The sequence below is a fragment of the Onychomys torridus genome, chromosome 6, assembly GCF_903995425.1.
Source record: "Onychomys torridus chromosome 6, mOncTor1.1, whole genome shotgun sequence".
NCBI lineage: Eukaryota > Metazoa > Chordata > Mammalia > Rodentia > Cricetidae > Onychomys > Onychomys torridus.
This window is the reverse complement of record NC_050448.1, coordinates 77,404,984-77,432,677: the sequence shown is the minus strand read 5'-3', so window position 1 is coordinate 77,432,677 and position 27,694 is coordinate 77,404,984. Positions and strand designations below refer to the sequence as shown.

The window sequence follows — 27,694 nt, the reverse complement described above, 5'->3', positions numbered from 1 at the left end:
GATTTTTGTGTTCCTTTGTTGAGTTTTGCATATTTGTTGGAGTGAATGTAATCTCCAGTTTTTTCCCCCCTTTTCTCACTGTTTTTGTTTGTTTTCTTTTACATGAATCCTCCAGTTGAGTTTTCTTCATTTGGATTGAAGCTGACTCCAGTAGCAAAAACATATTTGATGACAGATGTTCTAGTATTAACTGTAGGAGAAGACACTTGTACCCTTCACTTGTTTCCCTGTAAAGTTCTTAGACAATCATTTGGATGTCTTAGCTGGTCTTCGGTCTACATTAGAATCCTGAAGAAGTAGTTTCTAATACTAAGGAAGTAATACCTCAAAGGCATAATAGATGAACTTGACAGTGGGAATGAGAGCAAACAGGCAAAAAACAAAAGCTTTCTTCTTCCATGTCCTTTTACGTGGGGCTGCCACCAGAAGGTATGGCTCAAATAGTCACTGTTCTATTGATGTGAAGAGACACCATGACCAAGGCAACTTTTTGTTGTTGTTGTTGTTGTTGTTGTTTGTTTTTAAAGAGAGCATTTAATTGAGAATTTGCTTACCAGTTTTAGATGTTAGTCCATTGTCATGGCAGGGAGCATGATGGCATGAAGGTCTGTGCTGGAGCTGTAGTGAGAACTATACCCTGATCCGCAGGCAGAGAAATTCTGGGTGTGGCATGGGCTTTTGAAAATTTAAAGCCCATCCCCAGTGACTCACTTCCTCTAATAAGGACACAGTTCTTAATCCTTCTAATCCTTTCTAATAGTGCCACTCCCTGGTGACTAAGAATCAAATATTTATGCCTATGGGGCCCATTTTTATTCAAACCACCAGTTTCCAACCTCAGATGATCCAGATTTAAGATGGTTCTTTGCATCTCAAATGATCTGAATTTAGGATCTTCCCACCTCAGATAATATAATCTAGTCAAGAAAAAACATCTGTCACTGGTATGCCCAGCTTAGTTAATTACAGATGTAGTCAAATTGAAACCAACATTGTCAATACATAGATGCTGGGAATTGAATCTGGGTTCTCTGCAAGAGCAACAAGTGTTTTCTTACTACTGAGCCATCTCCCAGCTGCTAACTCTCTCTTTTTAAATTAATTTGTTTTGTATACAGTGTTCTGTCTGCACACCAGAAGAGGGCATCAGATTTCATTATAGATGGTTGTGAGCCACCATGTGGGTGCTGGGAATTGAACTCAGGACCTCTGGCAGAGCAGCCAGTGCTCTTAACCTCTAAGCCATCTCTCCAGCCCAAGCCCAGCTGCTAACTGTAACCATTATTGATTCTATTTGGTTTAAGTGTCTCTTCTTTATACTTCTGTAACTTATAATAAGTACTCATCGGTACTTGTCATTGTTTATTGGTCTCCCTAGTCAGTTGTATTACAAATACATATATATATATATGTTTATTTAGACCCATTTTCTAGCACATACCACCATTATCATCATCATCATCATCATCATCTTCATATAGCATTTATTGATTATATATTGCACTTTGTGGTTGAACATTGTAAGTTGTATTATCTTGTTTAATCATAACAGTAAGTCTTTTAAGATGTCAATAATCAATATTCTAATTTCCTAAGTAGGTGGAAATAGTAGAGTCAAAATAGTTAAATATTCTGGAAGCTAATAAGAAAAGACAGTAGTAGATGGTGAAATAGCTCAGCAGCATATGCTGCCAAGCTTGACCTGAGTTCAGCCCCCAGGATCCACATGGTGGAAGGAGGGAACCCAGTCCTGCAAGTTTCTGCACATGTATGCTATGACACATGCATGTCTCCACACAGACAGAGAGACAGACGGACAGACACACACATAAATAAATGAATAAATAAATGTAGTAAGAACTTTAAAAAGAAGCGATAGTATAATTTGAATCCAGAAAAGATAATGAACTTTTTTTCTTAGTGTTTTTATGAGGTTTAAAAAGGAATACATATATAAGGCATATAAACTAGTAACTGAGACTTAGAATTTAATAAACATTAGTGATTAAGTGGAATCAAAAGCTTTTTACATAACATAGCCCACTAATAAATATGTAATATTTATGGTTAGAAATTAAAAGTGAAGATAGGAAATTGTGAAAATAAAATCATGAATAATTTTACCACTGGAATATAAATGAAAAAGTAGTTTTTGTATATCCTTTTCTTTTATGTTCATGGTTTACATAAATACTATTTTTTTTTTCCAAGACAAGGTTTCTCTGTGTAGTTCTGTGGTGCCCAGTCCTGGATCTCAGCTCTGTATACCAGACTGGCCTTGAACTGGGTTTGGTCCTCAGCTCTGGAAAAAGGAAGAAAAAAAAAAATAGTTAACATTTTAGTTTTAAATATCCATCTTTGATGAAACTCTCCTAGGGAATTGAGGGAATTGACTATATCTTGTATTACCATAAGAAAAAGAACCTTTTTTCCAAAACCTCAAAGACCTCAAACTATATCTTTGAAGACCACCTGAGGCTCAGATTTTCGTGTACTATCTATTAGTTGTGATATTTATGACCTCACAGAACCTTAGCATCCTCCACAATGGACAAAATGCTTTTTATTTTCAAAACTTTTCTTTTTGAGAAGGAGAGCATGGGATAACTGAGTTACTCAGTTTTTTTGTTTTTGTTTTGTTTTGTTTTGTTTTTTTGAGACAGGGTTTCTCTGTAGCGTTGGAGCCTGTCCTGGACTAGCTCTGTAGACCAGGCTGGCCTCAAACTCACAGAGATCCTCCTGTCTCTGCCTCCCGAGTGCTGGGATTACAGGCTTGCGCCACCACCGCCCGGCTCAGTTTTTTTAATTAAATTTTTTTTTTTAGATATGAGCTTGCCAGATTACCCAGGTTTGCCTCCAACTTCTAATCCTTCTGTCTCAGCCTCCCAAGTACCTGGTATTATAGACTTGCATTTTCTATACCTGGCTCCAAAACATATTTGTAATAACAAATGAAATAGGACATGACATATATAAGCCACTTGACTCCTTGACAGGAATAATTAAAAAAAAATAAGGAATAGTCTGATAATATTCATGTTAAAGCTGGGTTATGTTTTTTTATTTTATTGTAATTATAAAATACTTGAAAGCCATTTTCTATTAAACAATGCCTACCTATAATTTTATCTTTTAGAATTACAAGATGAAAACTTGAAAGAATTAAATGAAAAGAAGGATCATTTAATATCAGAACTTGAAGATATTAAAATATCATTGCAAAGAAGTATGGTATGATTTAAAAACTAACTAGTGTATAGTATGTATCACATAGTCAATTAACAGATTTTTATTGGATATGACTAAAATGTATAATGACTTAGATTCAAGTAGAGAAGACAGAATCCTACTTTTTAAATGCTTCTAATAAAAGGCATTGGATAAAAATATCTAAATACCAATAGTATGACTCAGGCTAATAAATTGCCACAACAGTTTAAGAATGGAGAGAACTGTGTGGGCTAACCTGTCTGGGAAAACTCTGTGGAGGGGTCAGAACTATAGATAATGGTGGCTTGAAATTTGGTATTGGGTAGGTTATTCCAGTATGCCAAGGAGGGACAATGGAAAGGAGGAAGAATGGAAGGCAAGAGGGCAAACAAATTTATAGAAGCAGATGACTTAAGACTTGTCAACATTTTAGACCTTTGCATTATTCTTCCTGTTTTGTGTTTATTTCACTTAGAACACTCAGAAGGCTTTAGAAGAAGATTTGCAGATAGCAACAAAAACAATTTCTCAACTCACTGAAGAAAAAGAAGCTCAAATGGAAGAATTTAACAAGGCTAAAACTGATCACTCATTTGTGGTTACTGAACTTAAATCTACTACATGTACCTTGGAGGAATTTTTGAGAATAGAACAGCAAAGGTGAAACATTTCTTTGGTTTTTCAAGACAGGGTTTCTCTGTGTAGCTTTACGCCTTTCCTGGAATTCGCTTTGGAGACCAGGCTGGCCTCAAACTCATAGAGATCCGTCTGCCTCTGCCTCCCGAGTGTTGGGATTAAAGGCATGCGCCACCACCGCCTGGCAACATTTCTTATTTTAAACAAATAAAGATGTAAAAGTGATTTACTTTTTAATATTCAGTACTATTTAAAGCCAGGCATTTTCTGGAATAGTTCTGATGTATACTTTGTAGTGGGGTCAAGCTATATAAACAAGTCCATAAGTGTTGGTGAAGTGATAGGACATTTTTATAATAGTGTGGGTCTATGGTTCTCAACCTTCCTAATTCTGTGACCCTTTAATACAGTTCCTCATGTTGTGGTGATCCCTTAACTGTAAAATTATTTTCATTGCTACTTCATAAGTATAATTTTGCTAATGTTTTGAGTTGTAATATTATTATTTTTGGAGCTAGAGGCTTGTCAAAGGGGTTGTGACCTACAAGTTGAGAACTACTGCATGTGGATTAGTTGAAGAATTTGTTTTTACTGAGATCTGTAACTTTACTTACAATGTATAAACTTAGTAACTATGTTGAGATAGAGCAAATATTACTCCATATGAGATAAATTATTCATTTGCTTTTAGCACTAAATAGTATTTTATTTAAAATTAGAATCTTAACAACTAGCTCTTTTTTAATTTATGCAGTTTTGATATAAAAGTATGTTGAGCCTAGGTAATTATTTTTGTCCTGTTATCACAATGCTTAATTAAATTTGGCACAGTAAAGAAGAGGGATGAATTTCTCTTCTAGTTTATATCCTGGTTCTACTTAATTTTTCTTTACTACCGCACATAGTAAGGAGAAAATATAGGTTTTCTAACTCTTCTATTATATTTTTCTGATTAACCTGTTGAAGCAATTTTCAAATAGTAAAATTGAGAATTACTATATAATCATCTGTTCCAATTACCTTAGTAAATTTTTTTATTTACTACATTAATTTTTTAAAAAATTGTATGTGTATGGGTATTTTGCCTGCATGTATGTCTGTGAGTAACATGCATGCTCTACTTACAGGGACCAGAAGTGGGCATTGGATCCCCTTGAACTGGAGTTACAGACAGTTTTGAGCCCAAATGAGGATACTGGGAATCAAACTCTAGTTCTCTAGAAGAGCAGCCAGTGCTCTTAAAACACTGAGTCATCTTTCTAACCCCTAATTTACTACATTTAATTAATTTTTTTTGTGTGTATATGTGTGTGTGTGTGTGTGCACGCAAGCATGCGTTTGCGCCTGTGTGTGGAGATCAGAGGACAATTTGTAGGAGTAGGTTCTCTCCTAGGCATTGAATTTGGGTCGTTAGGCTTGGTAGCAAGCTCACTTATCTGTTGAGTCATCTCACTGGTTCAGCAGTTGCCTTAGTTTTATGGTTTAAAGAAACAGAAGATCAGAAAAGTCAATAATATGATACACATTATTTTATTTGTATTTTTATAGGAAAATTTTATTATAATAAATATGTACTTAATTTAATGTAATTACAAATCCCCTAATGCATAAATTTGATTATCATCAATAGTTAATATGCCTTTTTTAAATTTTGCTTTTGGTTTTTGAAACAGGGTTTCTCTGTGTAGCTTTGGAGCCTGGCTGTCTTTGAACTCACAGAGATCCACCTGCCTCTGCCTCCCAAGTACTGGGATTAAAGTCATGCACCACCACTGCTCTACAATTAATATACATATTATAAGCCTTAAAGTGTTAGGTAGATATACTTACTATAACAATTATGTATTTATTATAATTATCATTTTAAGCTGTTTTATTCAGATTAATACTCAATAATGTCTAATAGCTGAATAAATATATGTTAGCTATATCAGTTGTTTTAGTATACCAGTTTTAGTTATTAGATGAATTCTGAATAAATAATAATTTGAACTTATAATAATATATCTCATAAGATTGGAACAAAATGAAGATCAACTGAAACTACTTAGCATGGAGCTCCAGAAGAAATCAAGTGAACTAGGTAAGAGTTAGACAGTAGTGTACTTTGATAGCATTGATAACCAATTAGAAAAACAAAATTGGGTTTTTGTTAAATTTATTAAACTGTTAACAAGCAGTTAAAAACTGTTCTTGCAGAGGATCTAGATTTAGTTTCCCATATGATACTCATAACTGTGAGACAAAATACTTACGCTTGTAAAATAAAAATAAACATAAAAATTAGGGAAAATCATAATTGAATATAGAATAGTTAAATTTTAAGAAGACTTAAATTTATGCAGTTTATCAGTGTCTAGAAACCTGAGATATTTGTATTCGCCATATGTTAGGATTCAGAGGCCTGAATACTTCTTAGGGAAATGTTTTATATTTCAGTTGAAGAAATAGTTTTTGAGGCAGGATTATACTTCATAGTTCAAACTGGTTTTGAATTCTTGATCCTTTTGCCCCAACCTCATGAACTCTAAGGATTACAGGAATGTACCACTGCCTGGCTTTGTTCATTTGTTTCTTGAGAGTCTTGCTATGTAGTTCCAAGTGGCCTAGCATTCTCTTGTGTAGACTGGGCTAGTCTTGAACTTGCAGCAATTTTCCTGCCTCTGCTTCCCAAATGCTGGGATTACAAGTGTGCACCATTATACCCGGCTCGTGTCTAGATTTTATAGACTTTATTGCTTAGTGGTATTTGATTTATGAAATACTTTAAAAAAAAATTTCTATATTATATAGTATTGCTAATATTCAAGAACTTACACAGTCAAAACAACTTATAATTTTGTGAATTTATGACCATGTAGTTAGCTAATTATGTCTATGCTTCATATTTTTTAGACGGATTATATGAAGTATAGATAATTAAAAGAAAAAAAATTTTTAATTTCAATTAAAAAGTATTTTTAATCTATTAATATTCCTGATTGACAGATATTTGTCTAAATTATTTTTATAAATTTCTATAAACTTTACTGTTAGTTTGAATATTTATATTACTAGTTGAATTACTTGTATAGTTAAAATAATTACAAGTAATATTGCCTAGTATTTGAAATGCTTGCCTAACATTTCATAATTAGTTCCTCTCTTTGGTTGAGTCCTTTTGTAAAGAATATTTTTATAAGCATATATTAATTATATATATAAAACCAGCATGATATTTTTATACATCACAAGTTTTTATCATATTTACCTTTGCTTATGCCCTTCCTATTCCTGATAATCTTTTTACTCTTCCCAACTAGCCCTGTTTCTAGTTTCATGGTGTGTGTGTGTGTGTGCGTGTGTGTGTGTGTGTGTGTGCGCGTGCGCGTGTGCGTGTGCGTGTGCGCGTGTGCGTGTGCGTGTGTGTGTGCGTGTGTGTGTGTGTGCGTGCGTGCGTGTGTGTGTGTGTGTGTGTGTGTGTGTGTGACACTAAGACACTAAGTGTTTCATTACAGTGTTCATAGGGGTGTGGGTGACTGGATCATGAGTACCTTATCAGTGTTTATACCACGGAAGAAAATGTCTATCCTGTCCTATCAGGTTTGGTTGAATTTTTGAACCATATTTATGCTTTTTTTGGTAATGCTTAATTTTTCCATTGTAGATTGATTAATGCTTGGCTATCCAACATTGTAATGTCCAAATAATTTTATTTATAATTTTACTTCAGAGCATAATTGTTAAAAGCAGCCAGGAATGGTAGAACATACCTTTTTCCCCAGCCCTTGAGAGGCAGAGGTAGGTGGATCTCTGTGAGTTCAAAACCAGCCTGATCTACATAGTGAGTTTCAGGACAGCCAGGGCTATGTAGAGAGACCCTATCTCAAAAATAAACCAACCAATCAACCAAAACTCAAATATATGGTTAAAGACAAATTTCTTGTCTAATTCAAAAATTCCTTCAGAACATAGTTAATTTTAAATTATCATATTTACCTACTTGCTTTAGAATTGTTGAATGTTGTAGATTAAGGAATAATTTTAGTATTTAAACTGTCTTTAATGTGTATTTATAACAGTTCAGTTTACCATTAAATGGCTACTATATATCACATTGTAATTTCGATATTTTCCCATACCAGAGAAATTTGGTATTAGGAGAAGTTTGGATTAGGAATTTGAGAACTGTGAAACAGCACCATGTGTTTTGTGGGAACATGAAAAGTCAAACCAGGTTCTTGAGAAATCTTTAATTACTATGAGAGAAAGATTAAACACATAAAACCATTAGAGTAATAGTATCCATAATGAAGGGGTGAGCAAAAATTATGTTAGAGTAAGAAATAAAAGTATGAGAATTTATATTTTTTGTTGTATTTATGGTAAATAACGTAATACATATTTATATTAAAGCTTTTTATAAAATATAAATTCTTTGATATTTTTAATATATTTATATATTTGAAGTAAATGCTCAGGTATTTTATTGAATGTTAATGTTGATTACCAAAAAGAAGCAAAAGAGTTAGGAAAGGCACTAAGGAAGAGTTAAATGTTAAGAATAGAATTTATCACCAGCTTAGACTCATAGCAGTCAGTGGTAGAGAGAGTGCTTGAACTAGCCTTCCCCTGTACTCAGATTGGTGTCTACCCTAATTGTCATCATAGAACCTCCATCCAGTGACTGATTTCCATCAGAGCAGAGACCCACAGCCAAGCACTTGGCCAAGCTCCTGGAGTTCAGTTGAAGAGAGTGAGGAGAATTATAGGAGCAAGGCAAATCAGGATCATGATAGGAAAAATCACAGAGATAGCTGACCCAAGCTAATAGGAACTCATGGACTCTGGACTGACAGCTAGGAAGACTACATGGGATTGCACTAGGCCTTCTGAATGTTTGTGACAGTTGTGTGACTTCATGTGTTTGTGGTCCCCTGGCAATGGGACCAGGACTTACCCCAGGTACACGAACTGGATTTTTGGAGCCCATTTCCTATGATGCAGTACTTTACTCAGCCGTGCTACAGTGGGGAGGGGCTCGGTCCTGCCCCAACTTAGTATGCCAGCCTGTGTTGACTATCCAAGGGAGGCCTTACCCACTATGAGGAGGGGATGGGGGTAAGATGGGGAAGGAAGGTGGGAGGAGAAGAGGAGGGAGAGGGAACAGTGGTTGGTATGTAAAATTAAAAAAAAAAAGGTTTTTAAAGAAAAAGAATAGATTTTAAAGTGTAGAGAGGCTTTGGATAGTTGAAGAGGATGATAGATTGTTGAAAATACTATGTATGGGAGTGTAAATTAAAAATTACATAAGGACCCAACATTATTCTATTCTTGGGTTAATAATATAGTTTTCAAAGTCAGAAATCTTTACAGATATTCTGTATTTTTCTTTTTTCTTTAGTTCATTTTATTTTAGTAATCTTGATTATATATGTGTGTATATAATTTTTCTGTTCTTGTCTCTTTTTTTTTCTAATTGTATGGAATTGAGGTAGGAGGGGAGATCATTGTCTTCAACTAGTTCTCAAATTTAAAAAGTATATATTTTATCTAAAATGAAAATTTCTGATTAAGTAAGGTTTGTATGTGACAAGCTTCTATATTGACATTTCATGTTTTGTTGATTAGGGGAAGCTATTACACGTGTTTTTTTCTAATCAAAGAGAAGTCTGAGTTCTATTATATTTCCAATAATTAAAACTCTTTAATAGTGAACAAAAATAATATGTCAGATACAATTTAGGTGACAGATGGAAATTAGGAGACTGTAGGAAGTTAAAAATGTAAAGAAGAAAAAAGTGAGAAGGTTGTACTGAAAAGATTTTTTTTAAATTAATTTTGAATTAACAGAAGTAAAGTAAGCACTGTAAAGCACTATTTTTCCAGGTAGCAAGGATGTAAAAGCAACAAAATAGGAGTAGGAATTAGAGAGAAAATATGAATAATATAAGTTCTTGGTAATTGAAGGGGGGAAAAAAGTAGAGAGTCTTTCAGAGTATCAAATATGACCCAGTTACATAGTGACTAAGACTGAGAATGGTGTTACAAAGTGCTTATTGTTGGTTTTCAAGATCATAATTTTTTTTTCTTTTTTTGAGCTGAGGATCGAACCCAGGGCCTTGCGCTTGCTAGGCAAGCGCTCTACCACTGAGCTAAATCCCCAACTCAAGATCATAATTTTATTAATATCATGGAGACAGAAGTTAAATATATAGTTAGCAAGCAGGGATTTGAAAGACAACATGAAAAATTACTAGCTTGAAGGAATAGAGAGGTTAATCAGATATCTTTGTTTTTATATTCATATGTGGTGCTTGGTGGGATAGGAGAAAATAAGGATTTCTCTGCACAGAGTTGGTATGTTTTAGAGCCAATAAAGTCACAGAAGAAGTGGGCATATTGAAATTCAAAGAACATACCTCAACAAATTCTTTTTCTTTTCTTTTTTTCTGTGTAGCTTTGTGCCTTTCCTGGATCTCGCTCTGTAGCCCGGGCTGGCCTTGAACTCACAAAAATCCACCTGGCTCTGCCTCCTGAGTGCTGGGATTAAAGGCGTGTGCCACCACCACCTGGCTGATTCTTCTTTTCAAATGGCATTATTCTTATTTCTTCTCTTTCCTACCTTTTAATCCAGCTATTAATACATGTTGTTTATTTTAGATGAGATGAATAAATTTAAAAACAACAAAGAAGTGGAACTTAAAGAATTGAAAAAAATACTGGTAAGTATATATTCTTTCCTATTAATATCCAGCAATTACTTTAAAAATAATTTTGATATTACTGGCCTATGTTTTCAAACTATAAATATTTTATGCTATCTTTTCTGCTAAAATATAAAAATTTTTCATTTGCTTTTAATTAAAGCTTCAATCTTGTCTGTATCTATTTTTATTTTATTTTATTTTAACTATCTTGGCCAGGATGTTTATATTGTTTAAACATGTTGATTGCACATTTAAAATATAAGAACATATGCATATTTTGCTATACCATAAAGATCCAGGGAACAGTAAACACATTTGTCTTGTCCTGAAATTGTTTTCAGTTTTTCATTTTTTAGTGTGATATTGGCTATGGGTTTGTCAAATATAGCTTTGCTACACTGAGGTATTAGTCTTCTATACCTAATTTATTCAGGGATGTTATCATGAATGGATGTTTAATTTTTTTTTTTTTTTTGAGCAGAGGATTGAACCCAGGGCCTTGTGCTTGCTAGGCAAGCACTCTACCACTGAGCTAAATCCCCAACCCGGATGTTTAATTTTATCAAAGGCCTTTTCTGTGTCTATTGGAATGATCATGTGATTTATATCCTTGATTCTTTTTATGTGCTATATTACATTTCTTTATTAATTTACATATGTTGAACTGTTCTTGCATTCTTGGAATGAAACCAGTTCAATCATAGTGCCTGATCTCCTTAATGTGGGATGAATTTGATTTGCTAATATTTTATTGAAGTTTTGAACTTATTAAATATTTTGGTCTATAGTATCCTTTTGTTGTTGTATCCTTATCTAGTCTTGGTAGTAGGGTAATATTGGATTTATAAAATGATCTATTTAGAGAAGATTCTGTGGATTTCTGAGAAGAATGTATATTCAGTAGCCATTGGGTGGGATATTTTGTTAATGTATATTAACACTTGATCTATAGTGCAGTTAATTATTAAGTATTTCTTTTTCTGGTCTGGATGATATATTTACTCATGGAATTGGGTATTATAGTCACATATTATTATTTAATCTTGGCCTGTTTGTACATTTATGTCCAGTAGATTTTGTTTTATGAAATTGGATATACCAATGTTTGATGCATATTTATTTCCAATCATTATATCTTCCTGTTGGATTGTCACCTTTATTAATTTGTAATCATCTAGTTCATCTCTTCTGGCTTGTTTTGGCTTGAAGTTTGCTTTTTCAAATACTAGTAGTAATAGCTTCTCTGGCTTGTTTTCAGTTTCTACTTGCTTAATATGTCAACTTACAAATAGTTGGAAATTAATTTTTAAGCCAGTTGTCTAGTCCATGTCTTTTCAACAAAAGGGGTATAAACAGAAATATGTAGAAGGCGTTTTGACAGCAAAACAATAGTAAGTTCTGTGGTGGTAGTGTGTTCCCTGAAATAAACTTATCTGGGATCAGAGAACAGGACAGCCACAATATTAAACATGAGGATAGGCAGTGGTTGCACACGCCTTTAATCCTAGCATTTCAGAGACAGAAATACCTCTGGATCTCTGAGTTCAAGGCCATGTTAGAAACAGCCAGGCCTGGTGACACAAGCCTTTAATCCCAGAAATCCAGCCTTTAATCCCAGGGAGTGATGCCAGAGAACAGAAAGTTATATAAGGCATGAAAACCAGGCACCAGGCTAGTTAAGCATTTGGCTGGTTAAGCATTTAGGCTTTGAGCAGCACAGTTCAGCTGAGATTCATTTGGATGAGGACTCAGAAGTTTGCAGTCTGAGGAAACAAGACCAGCTGAGGAACTAGCAAGGTGAGGTAGCTGTGGCTTGTTCTATCTCTCAGATCTTCCAGCATTCACCCCAATAACTGGCCTGGGTTTGATTTTATTAATAAGACTCTTTATAAAGATTCATGCTACAAAGTTCTCTGCGTGGGCCTATGATATCCTTAGTCATGGGCTTTCACCAGGTTTACCATACCAGGCATGAAATCCCTCTTGGGAGCATGCCTCACACCCAATCAGAAAGTGGTTGGTTATCCCCATAACAGTTGTTCTATATTATTGCACCTGTAAGACACATCGTGGTAAGGAGGTCAGTGTTTTAGTATACAGGATTCAGCACTGGGAGAGACTATTAGTCTCTCTTTCACCCAGGAACTGTATAATACATTCTGGCACTATAAAAATTAGTCATCAGGAAGAGAATTTCCTGGTAAGTTATGTTTGATTTTTCTGTGTTCGGCATCCCAAATGAATGTTATCTTCTGTAATAGGGTCTTACCATCTGGTTATGTAGAACAGTTAAGAGAAATGACAGTAGACTGTGTTGTTTCAGTTACTTCAGAGCCTCCCTGGTCAGTAACTCCTAAGGAGGTAGCCCATGCCTGGCACCAAAATTTTCATTTAGTAACCTGAATTTGGAGTATTACTGTTCAACTATGAAAGGATACTTGTGTTCAAACTCCTGTATTTTATATATATTATATTTAAAAATCAACATACATGGCCAGGCAGTGATGGTGCATGCCTTTAATCCCAGCACTCAGGAGGCAGAGCCAGGTGGATCTCTGTGAGTTCCAGGCCAGCCTGGGCTACAGAGTGAGATCCAGGACAGGCATCAAAACTACACAGAAAAACCCTACCTCAAAAAACAAACAAAAATAAAAATAAAAATAAGTGTACAAACTAGTGGATTTTTTGTAAAACTTCTTCATACATCTTTTGTTTTGGCTATTGTACCCCCTAACTTCTCCTTTTCCTAGTCTCCCTATTCCCACTTAAGCCTTTAATCCTGAGAATTCCCCTGATCTTCATTTATGTCACCTATATTTTTCTATCCTTTCTAATTAAAATTGATTTCTTGAGTTGGAAGATGATAGGCTTCTATATAGCTTTTCATGTACCGTTCATTTTGGTTAATAAGCTTTCTGTCACTCCCTCATTTTCCCATTCCCTACTCCCCATTCATGATTTATTTATCTTCTGTGAGTATGTTTATCCTACTTTTCAGTCTGAAATTATTCCTTCCAGTACCTCTGTAAGATGGCTTAGTGGTAATAAATTACTTGAATTTGTTTTTATCATGATAAATTTTATTTCTCCTTCAATTTTAAAAATTCTTATTTTTATGTTTTTGTGTGAATATTTGTATGAATGTATGTGTACTACATGCATACTTAGTGTCTTCAGAGGCCAGGAGAAGGCATCTGATTCCCTGGATATGGAGTTACAGACATTTGTGAGCCTCCATGTAGGTCCTGTAAACTATTCTATACTCTTTCCATACTACTGTGTCCTCTTTGAAATCACTGGTTACTTTTACAAGTAGACTTTTGAATTTTTTTTTTGGCATTTTAACCACTTTAAAATTGATTGATTGGTTGGTTGATCATGTGTGTATGATGTGTGTTTGATGACATATGTGTGAAAATCAGAGGACAACTTAATGGGGGTAGATTCTTTCCTTCCACCATGTGAGTTCCAAGGATCCAATTCAAGTCATCAGGCTTAATGGCAAATGCCATTACCTACTGAACCATCATACCAGCCAATTCATTTTCAGCCATTTGTATTTAGTAACAAAATAGTTATGATCTCTTGTAACTGTCATATTGCTTGCTTTTTTGTGATTGTTTGTGTATTATGATCTGTACATTTGTTGATATGCATATTTCTTATGACTTTATTTGGGGATCTTCTTAGTGAGCAGTCTTTTTTTAAAGATTTATTTATTATGTATACAGTGTTCTGTCTGCATGTATGCCTGCTGGCCAGAAGAGGGCACCAGATCTCATTACAGGTGGTTGTGAGCCACCATGTAGTTGCTGGGAATTGAACTCAGGACCTTTGGAAGATCAGCCAGTGCCCTTAACCACTGAGCCATCTCTTCAGCCCAGCAGTCTTCTTTTGAGGACTCAGTACTGCTTGGAGAATGGGGAAAATAAACTGCTATAACAGTTGTAATACCATACCAAACTATATAAGGAAATATACTTAATATTTATTAAAGCCTATTCAGTTCTACTAGTGGCTATAGAATATAAAATAACAAAAGTAATGTAGAGTTAGGTATAAAGTTAAATATAATTAGGGTAGCAATAAAAATATTATTTACATGAAATAAATTATTTGCATGAAATAAAGGAAAAAGGAGCAGAATTAAATAACAGAAAAAGAAAGAGAAATATTAGGAAGTAATAGAGAAAAGAAGTATTGAAATCTAATTGCACAATAAAGAAAACATGGTAAGAAGTTGATGAATGTAAGAGGAATAAAAAGTTTTGTTGTTTTTTTTTTTTGGTTGAGACAGGGTTTCACTGTGTAACAACCCAGGCTATCCTAGAACTCACTTTGTAGACAAAGGTGGCCTTGGATGAGTAGAGATGATCTACCTGCCTTTGCCTCCTGAGTGCTGGGATTAAAGGTGTACACCACCACCACCTGGGAAAACAAAAGTTTTTAAAGGCATATCTTATACTTTTAAAATGCTTACAGTGTAATAGAAAGAAAGAAACATAATAGACAAAACAATAACCACACATAAAAACCCAAACAAAACACCTAAGATCTGTTTGATAGAGATAAATTGCAAATATCTTTTTTTAATTTAATATATTTATTTATTAAATTTTTTTTCATTTTACATACCAACCCCTTTTCCCCCTCCCTTCCCTTTTCCTGCCTCCTCACCTCCCTCCCACTCTACCCCCATCCACTCCTCAGAGTGGGTAAGGCCTCCCATGGTAGTCAACAAAGTCTGGCATACCAAGTTGAAGGAGAGCCTAGAGCCCCTCCCCATTGTATCAAGGCTGAGCAAGGTATCCCACCACAGGGAATGGGCTCCAAAAAGTCAGGTCATGCACCTGGGATAAATTCTGGTCCTGCTGCCAGGGATCCCACAAACAGATCAAGTTACACAACTGTCACCCACATTTAGTGGGCCTAGTTCAGTCCCATGCAGGTTCCTGAGCTGTCAGTCCAGAGTCAGTGAGCTCCAACTAGCACTGGTCAGCTGTCTCTGTGGGTTTCCCCATCAAGATCTTGACCCCTTCTTTTTTTTTTTTGAATGTCGAATGCCATTTATTGATGGAGGGAGGAGGTCTTAAATACAGGCTTACAGCACAATGGGAGAGCCCTGGTTGGCAGAAGTTCGCTTCTGATGTTTTTTTTTTTTTTTTAAGCTGAGGATCTAACCTGGGCCTTGTACTCACTAGGCAAGCACTCTACCACTGAGCTAAATCCCCAACCCCACTTCTGATGTTTTACAATCTTGCATCTAAGCTGTTAACACCCAATATGCTGGATACACAGACAGGAGCTTCCCTTAAGCATTTAGGAGGGTGGAATCTCGCAGGGAATTAGCATAGGGAGGATATCAATGCAACAGTTACCCAAAACGGGGTCAGGGACCTATTGCAAATATCTTTAACTCAAAAATAAAATAAAAACTAAAAACTAAAAATTAAGATTAAAATATTCAGTTGGATTTACTCCAAGACTTCTAATGCTGGAGTCTTCTTGGTAGAATAGTTTGTCAGTTGATGTTGGGAGTCTTTGTCTTTTCTAATGTTTAGGCTGGTTCTGATCCTGGACCCTACTTAGGGTCAGATGTATAGTAGAATTGCCTTCACTTTAGGAATTTTCCAGTTCTTTATGTATTAAGAATCTCTGCTGGCCAGACTTAGCTTTGCATCTGTGGGTAGGGCAGTTTCTAAATTTTCTAGAGGCTCTTGACAGTTTGTACACACTGCAGTTACTACTGTCTAATAAATGGGGTTATCTCCTGAGTGTATTGGAGAGTATGAGAAGCAAATAGATCATTGAGATCTGTTCTATTGGATCAGTCTCAGTGCTTTTAATCCTACACATTATCAAATACTATGTAGGAGGGAGGTGGCTGTGGAAATTGCAAGGTTAGTTAAAAGAATATCATCATCCAAAAGGTAAGTCAGATTACCTCAACCAAGCTTCAGAGTTCTTAGTCCTAACCGTGAACCACTTAAGTAGCTAGGTGGCTCTAAAAGTTCAGCCATCCACTAACTTCAGACACAAGCCATCAATCTACAAAGCTATCCTCAAGTAATGGGATCCATTTTTTTTTAAACCACAGAAAGTTTGGCTACAGACCACCGAACTCTTCATTGCTTGACCTCCTCCACCCCTCAGCTCTCCTGAACTTCTTAAAATGTCTGAATTTCTAAAAATGCTTTTCTCCTTCATGGTTGTTGTCTCACTCCTAAGAGCTTTGGGCAGGCTATTGCCTGGCTTTTGGGATTGTGATTGTGCCTTGTTTTCAGATGCTGAGAGTAGCTCTGTCTAAACGAGTAATCTAATTCTCAAGATGGCACCCAGGGACAGCCATCTGAGATAGGAGGAATGACAAAATGGACCACTTCTCCATTAGCCGTTGTCTTACCAGATTCAAAACTGGATCCATGTCTTAGCAAGCATTGTGGACCTACTCTGTGTGAAAGGCTGGCAGTTTCTTTTCTCTAGGGTCATCTGACTTAGCTTTTGGATGAAGCTTTTGTTTCTTCTTTTGGTGCTGGAGCCTCAGCTGGAGCAGTGCACTGTGCATTTCTGTTTGCCAGTTAGCCTTCCTGCTTTCTTGTGCTTTTCAGTCATCCTGTCGACTCCTTTGTGATTTCCAGTGCTCTTTGAATTTTCCTTTATAATAGAGCCTGACTTTTGTTATCCTTACCTTTCTCATTTACCCTGTCCCATTAAGGTAATTTCTAACTCACTGTTTGTTCAGTTTTTAAATAATTTATTCTTTTTGTTCCAGGGTTCTGTCCATTAAATTTTTTATTTTTGCTTTACATCTAATATCCACTTATGAGTGAGTACATACTGTGTTTGTCTTTTGGGGTCTGGGTTACCTCACTCAGAATTTTTTTTTTCTAGTTCCATCCATTTGCCTGCCTAAATTTCATTAAAGACTGACTTATACTCCATTGTGTAAATGTGCCACATTTTCTTTATCTGTTCTTTAGTTGAGGGGCATCTAGGTTATTTCTAGGTTCTGGCCAGGCTACAACCCACAACCCCAGAGAAGCTAGGTATCAAGGAGGAATGTAAGAGACATTCATGGATTCCCTTGGGAAGAGGAAATAGATATGATCTCCTGAGCAAATTGGGAGCATGGGGGGAGGGGAGGAGGTAAGGGGACTTGGCAAGAGAACATGAGCAAGGAAAGAAATATCTTGATTGAGGGAGGGAGCCATTGTGGGACTAGGGAGAAACCTGGTGCTAGGGAAAATCCCAGGAAACCACAAGGATGAACCCAGCTAAGATTCCAAGCAATAGTGGAGAACTGGCCTTCTCCTGTAATCAGATGGATGACTACGCTAATTGTCATCATAGAACCTACATCCAGTAACTGATGGAAGCAGATGCAGAGATTCACAGCTAATTACTGGGTAGAGGAGGGATTATATGAGCAAAGGGGTCAAGATCATAATGGGGAAACCCATAGCGACAGCTGACTGGAGCTAGATGGAATTCACTGACTCTGGACTGACAGCTGGGGAACATGCATGGGACCTAACTAGGCCTTCTGAATGTGGGTGACAGTTGTGTGGCTTGGGCAGTAAGTGGGTCACTGGCAGTGGGACCAGGATTTATCTGAAATCTGGCTTTTTGGAGCCCATTTCCTATGGTGGGATACCTTGCTAAGCCTCCATACAGTGGGGAGGAGCTTGGTTTTGCCTCAATTTGATATGCCAGTCTTTATTGACTCCCCATGGGAGGCCTTACCATCTCTGAGGAGTGGGTAGGGGAGCAGAGGGGGGAAGTTGAGGACTGAGCAGAAGGAGGGGAGGGAGGAGAAACTGGTTGGTATGTAAAATGGAAAAACAAACCCCATTAAATTATTATTATTATTATTATTATTATTATTATTATTATTATTATTGAGACAGGGTTTCTTTGTGTAACAGTCCTGGCTGTTGTAGAACTCACTTTGTAGACCAGGCTGGCCTCGAGCTCACAGAGATCCACCTGTCTCTGCCTTCCTAGTGCTGGAATTAAAGGCATGTGCCACCACACCTATCTTGGTTTTCTCTTTTTAAGCAATTTTAGCCAAGGAAATACACTATAGTTCTTTCTGTTGGGCAGTTTAATTATTTTCAGTATGTATGGAGTGTGACGGTCATGCATTTTTTTCTAATATTTTTAAACAGGCAGAAGACCAAAAACTTTTAGATGAAAAGAAACAAGTTGAGAAGCTTGCTGAAGAATTACAAAGGAAAGAACAAGAACTAACTCTCCTTTTGCAAACCAGAGAGGTTTGTTAAGGATATGTTTATTTCCAATGTTTTGTTAAGAGAATATAGATTTATAAAATAGATTATGGTGTAGCTATTTGCTTTGTGCAAGATTTCTTTACAAATTTCTTTTTGAAAGTGTGTGTTGCTGTTACATTTAACATGCTGACGAGTAATTTCAAATAGGGTATCTTCATATTGTAATGTGGGAGTGAAAGGTCAACCTTTAAGAATCCAGTTTATGCATGTTATGGTTTATAATAATTCTGTTTCTTAATGTCTTTAGTGTTTCTTGATACACTTAAATTTTAGTCCTCATTAAGCTAGATTCTTATGATACCCTTTATAATGCTCATATTTAAACTTATCTTTAAAGTATATTTGTAGGCCTGTAAAAGAATTGAAACTTTTTATAATAGTAAGATTATTTTAGCCTATAACATACTTCCTGACTTCACTAGTATATTTTCTCTTACTAATATAAAACTTTAGGTCAGGTATAGTGGCATACTCCTTTATTTCTAGTATTCCATGGGCAGAGGCAGGCAGATCTCTGTGAGTTTGAGACTAGCCTAGTTTGAATAGAGAGTTCCAGGCTAGCCAGTGAAATATGGTGAGAATCTGTCTCAGGAAAACAAACAGGCAAATTAAACAGTAAGCAAAACTAATATAAATTGGAATTGGAATGAATTACTTAGTAGATTAAAATGGTTAATTATCTGTAAATATAATTTTTGTTAGCTTTAGGATATTACAATAGAATTTACATGGATTTGTCATTGCTAATTAAAAAAATTAAAATAATTATCACATTATCTATTTAAATTTAAAATATTTAGCTGGACATGGTATTTATATCTATCTATAACCCTAGTACTTTGACAGAAGAGGTAGGAGAATCAAGAGTTCAAGGTCTTCAGGCAACAGTGGTACACATATTTAATCCCAGCACTCTGGAGGCAGAGGCAGGTGGATCTCTCAGAGTTCAAGACCAGCCTGGTCTACAGAGTGAGTTCCAGGATCAGGGATACACAGAAAAACCCTGTCTCAAACCTCCCCCAACCCCCAAAAATTTCAAGGTCAACCTCATTTATATAGAGTTTGAGACCAGCCTACACTGAATGAGACTGTCTCAAAAATATTAATATCTTGCCTAATTTTTCCCAAATATATTACTTGACTAGTTAGAGCAACCTCATATTTCTTTTTTATTTATTTGTTTTTCTGTCTGTCTGTCTATCTATCTATTTATTTTGAGGCAGGGTCTTACTATGTAGCTCTGGCTTTCCTGGAACTCACTGTGTAGACTAAGTTGAGTTTTAACTTATAAAGTTCTGCCTTCTAAGTTCTGGGATTGTGCCATCATGACCAGCGCAATTATATCTTTTATATGAAAAAAATCTATATTCACCTTTATAAATATATACATTTATTTTGCAGAAAGAGGTCCATGATTTAGAAGTACAGTTAACTGTTACTAAAACAAGTGATCAGCATTATTCAAAACAGGTTGAAGAACTGAAAACTGAGCTTGAAGAAGAGAAGTATGTTTTTCACATACCTATATACAGTTTAAGTCTTAAGCTTTATGATAAAAATAAATGGCTTGCTATTTTATATCAATGGATTTGGAATTTTGTTTCATTTCTAATTAAAGATTAAGAGTGAAGGCCAGGCAAGGTAGTGCACAAATGTAATCTTAGCTCTCTGGAAGCTGAAGCAAGAAAATTATGAATTCAAGGACCTGGCTTGGTAGTGAGATCCTGTCTCAGAAGAGAAATGATTTACCTATTTCATTGCTAAAGAAAGTTTGTATCATTTATATAAAAGAATAAATAACAAAGTTAAATCGCTTTATATCAGTATATAGTTATCTCTTGGTGTTTATGAGCTTTGGTTTCAGAAACCCAGAAGATGCACAGATCTTTAGACAGTCAAGTCCTATATGCAAACAGTAGAGTATTTGCATATAAACAATACATAGCCTCCTTTTTTTTTTTTTAGGGTGTTTTACCACAAAAGTGATTTTTTATTTTGTAACACAATATAAATATTCCAAAGAACAATAACAAAACAAAAACAAAGAAACCTGCCCCCCCAAAAAAACCCTCCAGCCCCACTGAGTTATGCAAACATGTATAGTGAAGACCAACACTCATACTAGAAAAGTGGGGTTAGGGCCACAGCACTCAAAATTAGCTGTGATGCTTAAAAAAGGTGGCATTGATAATAGCACATGCAAGGTTTTGTACATGTTAAATTATTAATAAATGCTTCGATACTACTATAAATGAGGCACAGTGTCTAAGAAAGCCAGGAAGCTTCCAGGGTACTGGAAGTGTTATAATGTGTTAGATCACATGAAATAGAACAATCAGAAATCTGGTAGACAGTTCACCAGATGGATGGGTGTACACAGTTATAATAAGTAGGTGAACAAACATGGATGTCTGAGCTGGGTGTGTGTGTACATCACTTGTGTTCTTTGCTCAATTCATAGCCTCTTTCAAGGGAAGTTTTAACTCACCTCTATACTGCTTACTTACATTACTGAATATAATGTAACTGCTATGTAAATGTTTGTTTTACTGTATTTAGGAAATAATGGCAAGAAAGACGTTTATATGCTCAGTCTAGACATATTTTCCTGAGTAATTTCAAGCTCTAGTTGGATAAGCTCATGAATGTGGAATTTCTAGATACAGAGGGTCTAACATTAATTTTGGGGAGGCATTTAGTATCCAATAAAGAAAATTATTTGTGGTTCTGTTTTTTTACTTTAATAAATTATTTCATAAGTTTGTGTTGATAAAATTCAATATATAAATTTATGTATACTATTATCTATAATATTCAGTGGAGGGATTTAAACAAATTTAGTTTGATAATAATAATCACCAAGAAAGAAGTAAATTCAAGTGCCTGTTGGTGGTAAAAATTATTTTTCGCTTTTGATTGCTTCTCAGGTATAGATAAAAATGGTTAAGTAAAGTATTTGTGTGATGCCTCATGCCTGGAATTCAAACACTTGTGAGGCTGAAGAAGGAGGATTGCTTTGAGTTTGAGGCCAGCCTGGGTTATATCATAAGTCCCAGGCCAACCTATAGCCTAGTCCTTTTCTTATAGCTCCATTCTCTCCTTCTGATATTCTTTCAACAGTGTTTTTATCAGGAGACCTAGGTAACCTTCATTTTATTAAGAAACGAGTGGTTATTTATGTGTATGTTATGTTTAGTATTTATGTTATCCTTGGTTTATTTGCTCTCTAATCTATCATTACTTAGGAAAAAACCCTTTATTTTCTCTGCTGAATTTCCAATAATATTAAATAGGAGGAAGCAGTAGATGCTCCTAAAATCATTTGGTGGTACCAGACACTATACTGCATTTATTTAAAATTGGTGCCAGCTTCAGACAATAGCAACAATAATTTCTCTTTCAGCATGGAAAATTTGAGAACTTGTAAAAATAATTGTATTTTTCTTTTCTTTTCTTTCTTTCTTTTTGGTTTTTCAAGACAGGGTTTCTCTGTATAGTTTTGGTGCCTGTCCTGGAGCTTGCTCTGTAGACCAGGCTGGCCTCGAACTCACAGAGATCTGCTTGGTTCTGCCTCCTGAGTGTTAGGATTAAAGGTGTGTGCCACTGCTGCCTGGCAAATAATTGCATTTTAATTATAAATAGTTCATGCTTCAAGGTCTATTCTGATTAAAATTTCAGAAGTTTGAAACAGACTATTAGAAGTAAAACAGTTATGTGAAGAAAATATTGTGCCCTTTATATTTTGTGAAAAATGTAAAGGAATGAATGTGTAGGGAATATACAAAGAAATATGTGTGACTTACTGAAATATTAATATGGAAACCATTTAAATATATTTGAACAAAGAAATGTAATGAAGTAGCATAGAACTCTAACCTTGCTTCAAGAATTACTGGCCAGTATTATTTTATTTATATCTTTTCTTTCCCCTAATATTATTTTGAATTAATTCTTTTTTTTTGAGCTGAGGACTGAACCCAGGGCCTTGCGTTTGCTAGGCAAGCACTCTACCACTGAGCTAAATCCTCAACCCATTAATTCTTATATATCATCATATTTCATATTTAATTATTTCTCTATGTTTTTTAAAAATAGACTTAAGAATGCTGAATTAACTGCAAGCTGTGGCAAGCTTTCCCTTGATAAAAAAAAATTGGCACAAAAAGCAAGTGATATGGCCCTAGAACTCAAGAAACATCAAGAAGATATTGCTGTGAGTTTGACAAAGTTATCAATAACTTTGCTTTCTTACCTTCAAAATTAGAGGGACATTAAAACAGATGATCTCTGAGTACTGTTTTAGCTTAAAAAGTTGGATTATCTTAGAGCTGGTATTTTTTGGAGAAAAAGCTGCATACTATACTTTTGTTGTGATAATGGACAATAGAAAATGGAGACTACTTATTTATGAAGTTAATTGTAAGCATTAACAGTTTTGTATTTAGTAATATTCAACTTAGTCATAGATTTCTGTGGAAGATAATAATAATGTATAATCTTGTCATCTTCTTCAGGAATGTATGAATTAATATAAAAATAGTGTTTAAATATCTTAAGTAAAATAATATGTCAAATATGTTGACAATGGGATAAAGTGTTATTGGAGTTCACAAGTTCACTTCTGCCTTTATGGAAGAGAAGTTGTTAGAGAACAACATTAATTTTGTTCTTGAAAGATGAATCAACAAAACATTATGAATAAAGAATATAGGCCTTGGGTTGGGGATTTAGCTCAGTGGTAGAGTGCTTGCCTAGCAAGCACAAGGCCCTGGATTCGATACTCAGCTCCAAAAAAAAAAAAAAAAAAAATACAAGCCTCCAGCTACCACTGGGAAATCAAACTTTATTTTATTAGCTGCTATATATTATTAGGATTTTTATTGTTTTTTTGTTTTTTTTTTTCAAGACAGGGTTTCTCTGTGTAGTTTTGGTGCCTGTCCTGGATCTCACTCTATAGACCAGGCTGGCCTCAAACTCACAGAGATCATCCTGCCTCTGCCTCCCGAGTGCTAGAATTAAAGGCTTGTTATTAATACATGTCTGTAAAACAGAACTGTACAAATAAAATAGCTCACTGTATTAGTTTGCTTTCTACTGCTGTGACAAAAAGCACCTTGTGGTGGAGGGGAAGGAGGTTGGTTGGCTTACATAACCAAGCATAGTCCATCATGAAGAGAAGTCAGGGCAGGAACTCAAGGCAGGAACCTTGAGACAGAAACTAATAAAGCAGTGGTCATGAAGGAGAGCTGATTACTGGTTGCTCCTTTGGGCTTGTACAGCCTTTTATTTTTAGAACCCAGGACCACCTGCCTAGGGGTGGCACCACCATCAGTGGGCTGAGCCTCCCATATTAATCATCATTGAAGAAAATGTCTAACAGACTTGCCTACAGGTCAATCTTGTGGAGGCAGTTTTGTGAGGCTCCTTCTTCCCAGATACTCTAATGTGTCAAGCTGACCAAAATAAAAATAAATAAATAGCATACTCATATTCTTGCTTGGTGTAATGAAATAAAATTTATGCTGACAGATGAAGGTTTTAAATACTAACTTCAGTTACATTTTTGTTGAAGCAAAATGATTAATATAAGCATTGTTGATTATCTTCTTAGAATAGCAAAAAGGAAGAAGAAAGGATGTTGAAGCAAATAGAAAATTTGGAAGAAAAAAAAATGCATTTAAGGCAAGAATAATGAGTTTGTCTCTGTTTCAAGGATTTTAGAATCTCTTTTCTATTTTTGAGTATCATATAAAGTGGAAATATTATGTATAGGTTAGTGTTTTAAAATCCTGTGTAAAAATGAAACTATAATAATTTTATACTTAAATAATTAAAAACAAATTATTTTATATTTAGTATTTAAGCAGTAAAATTATATGAAAATTAAAGTATAAAAAATGCTAACTGTATCTAGAAAACTTAGAATAAAAATTTTAAAATTTTCAAGAGCATCAACTATTATATATAATAGAATATTTATGTTCACTTTTAAAAGAATATATTTAATTATTAGTCATAGTCATGTAATTTTATATTATTTAAATGAAAAATTTACTATTTTAAGCATTATGTTTCTTCATATTTTCACAATAATTTATTTGTATATGTAATAATATTAACTTTCTTTTTAGATATTTACATTTTCTAGTTTTTTACTATTATAAATAATACTGAAGTAAACAAGGAACACATACATCTTTTCCTTATTTTAAATTTAAGAGAATACCTTTTAGTTTGAATTTATTAATAAGATCTTAGAAATAATGACTTGGTAATCAACCGGTTTCTAGTAGCTTTTATTAATTTTAAATTGTCAACTATAACCAAGATCATGTTGAAAGCTCTGGTTCCAAAATGTTTCTATTATTACTTGGTATCATCACTAATTTATCAGTAATTTAAAACATAAATAACTTTTCATGATTTGCAGTTACTACCTTTTACATAAGCTTTGGATTTTTTTCTGAATCTGACTTAGAATTTTTCTTTGTAAAATTATCTGGAAGTATTTATACTCTTTAATCTTTTAAGGGCTTTATTATTTACTGTTGACTTAAGCATTAAAGTAGCAATCCTTTATTCTTTTTATTTATAGAATTTGTATAATTTGTTTTCCATTGATTTGTGGCAATTATTTTAATAGAAGTTTTAAAAATTTCTATTAACTATGTTTTTCCCTTTGTATATTTATTCCATTGCTTTTATACTTAAAATACTTTTGCCTCCCTGAATTTACATGCTAGTTTTTTTATTGTTCTTTCAAAATTTGTATACTGATGTTTAGTTTTTCTGTTTCTTTTAAAAAACATAAAAGCATTTCAATCCTTCAGATCACTTGCAACCACATCTCTGAATTTATGACATAGCATTTTTCATTTTTGACATGGCCTTTTAAAAATATTTTATTAGTTCTTTGCAATTTTTGTATATTTTGATCATATTCACCTCCTTCCCTCAACTACTCCTAGATCCACCCCATCTCTTTACCTATTGAACTTCATGTCCTGTTTTCTTTTTCTTTGAACCCATCCAGTCCAATTTGTGATGACCAAATATTCATGTAAAGCTACCCTGGAGTGTGGCAATATCCCAAGGGCCCCACCCTTAAAGAAAATTTGCTGTCCTTCTCACAGTAGCTATCAGTTGCCAATAGCTCCTAAGCCAGGGATGGGACTTTGTGCTCACCTCTCCTGTCCATGCTGGAATTTTGTTCAGCTTGAGCTTGTATAGGTCTTATGCATGCTATCAGAACCTTTCTGAGTTCATATATGCAAGTGCCTTGTTTTGTCTGGAACACTGTTTTCCTGTAGTCATCCACCATCTCTGGCTCTTACTATCTTTCTACTCCTTCCACAATTATTGTTGAGCCTTGGGAGAAGGTGTGTGATACAGATGTCTCATTTAGGACTGAGCACTCTGCAGCCTCTTATTCTCCACATTGACGAGTTATGGGGATCTCTGTGTTAACTGCTATCTACTACAAAGAGAAACTTTTCTAATGGGGTTCAGAGCTACACTTAACTGTGGGTCTAACAATAAGTCAGTAGGAGTCAGTTTAAATCTGTTTAGCAGAGTAATAGTAGAACATGATCTGGGTGCCATCAACCAACTGATGAGTGGATAATGAAAATATGATAAATTTATACAATGGAATATAGTTGATCTGTTAAGGAAAAGGAAACTGAAATTCACAGGTAAACGAATGGAGCTGGAAACAATCATCCTGAGAGAGGTAAACCATACCCAGAAAGACAATTGGAACATGTTTTCTCTCATATGTGGCTGGTAGCTTTGAATCTTTAAATATTTGTGTTTCATTTTGAATACCCATAGTAGTCAGGAAGCTAGAAAGGGGCTATGGATTAGGGGGATTTCCTAGAGCAGGGAGATAGAATGAAGCGATAAAAGAAAGGGGAATAATGGGACAGAAAGTGTTAAGTAGGATAAGGATAGGAGGGCAGGGTAGGGGAGAGAGTAAGAGGAAGGGTAACTAACACTAAAGACCCTTTAATAAAGTAATAATGGAAACCTTTTACTATAGAAGCTTCCTAAAATAATACACATATAAAAAGAGTTTAAGTAGAGTTACCTTATAGTGGAGGGAGACAATACCATACTAGACACTACAGGCTAGCAAATAAAAAGCCACTGCCAGGAATGTAGTACTTCTTTTGAACATGTTGCCTAGTGGGATTCCATAGATCCCCCAAACATTATAGGCTATTGTCATTGCCTTTGGTTATTCTCTAGAACTTGATGGTAAGACACTGTATGCTGAGGACACCACATACTTCAGTCATAGAACATGGAGAAATCAAGCTGGTAGACCTGGAAGCTTTAGATTTCATAGTGCTAGAAAGTGCTGTGCACACTACAGGAAGATAAAAGGCATCAACAGTCTTACACTTCTGTGAACTCTGTGAGCTATAGTAATGACTATTATACACCCACTGGTATAATAGTGACATGAATGTTATGGGAGTAACCAACCACATTTTGATTGGATTTAAGGATTTCTTCACAAGATAGAACCCATATCTGGCACCATTACTAAGTCCAAGGATCCATGGCTAGATAGTTCATGGGTCCTAGGGGAAGGGCATATGTAAACCAGAGTAGACTTGAACTTGTAGTGATCCTCCTTGTCTCTGCCTCCTGGTTGCTGGGAATATAGGCATCAACTCCATGCCTGACTTGATACACAGTTTTACTATTACTTTCTAAACTTGTGTGTGTGTGTGTGTGTGTGTGTGTGTGTGTGTGTGTGTGTGTGTATGTGTATTTTAAGTTTCTTTTTAATCCATTGGTAACTTGGATAATTTCCAAATATTGTGTGTGTGTGTTCTTATTTACATTGAAATTTTGGCT

General features: G+C 35.0%; 1 protein-coding gene across 3 annotated transcripts in view; it reads left to right on the top strand.

The window, feature by feature from the left end:
* The window catches only part of Sycp1 (synaptonemal complex protein 1), a 103,025-nt gene that overhangs the window by 39,869 nt on the left and 35,462 nt on the right, over nucleotides 1-27,694 (top strand). For all 3 annotated transcript variants that reach the window (XM_036191298.1, XM_036191300.1, XM_036191299.1), the window contains exons 12-19: nucleotides 3,137-3,231; nucleotides 3,686-3,870; nucleotides 5,862-5,929; nucleotides 10,489-10,550; nucleotides 18,704-18,808; nucleotides 20,228-20,331; nucleotides 22,922-23,039; nucleotides 24,438-24,508. In XM_036191298.1, the coding sequence (XP_036047191.1) occupies nucleotides 3,137-3,231; nucleotides 3,686-3,870; nucleotides 5,862-5,929; nucleotides 10,489-10,550; nucleotides 18,704-18,808; nucleotides 20,228-20,331; nucleotides 22,922-23,039; nucleotides 24,438-24,508 (808 nt within the window). The remainder of the gene's footprint in view (nucleotides 1-3,136; nucleotides 3,232-3,685; nucleotides 3,871-5,861; nucleotides 5,930-10,488; nucleotides 10,551-18,703; nucleotides 18,809-20,227; nucleotides 20,332-22,921; nucleotides 23,040-24,437; nucleotides 24,509-27,694) is intronic.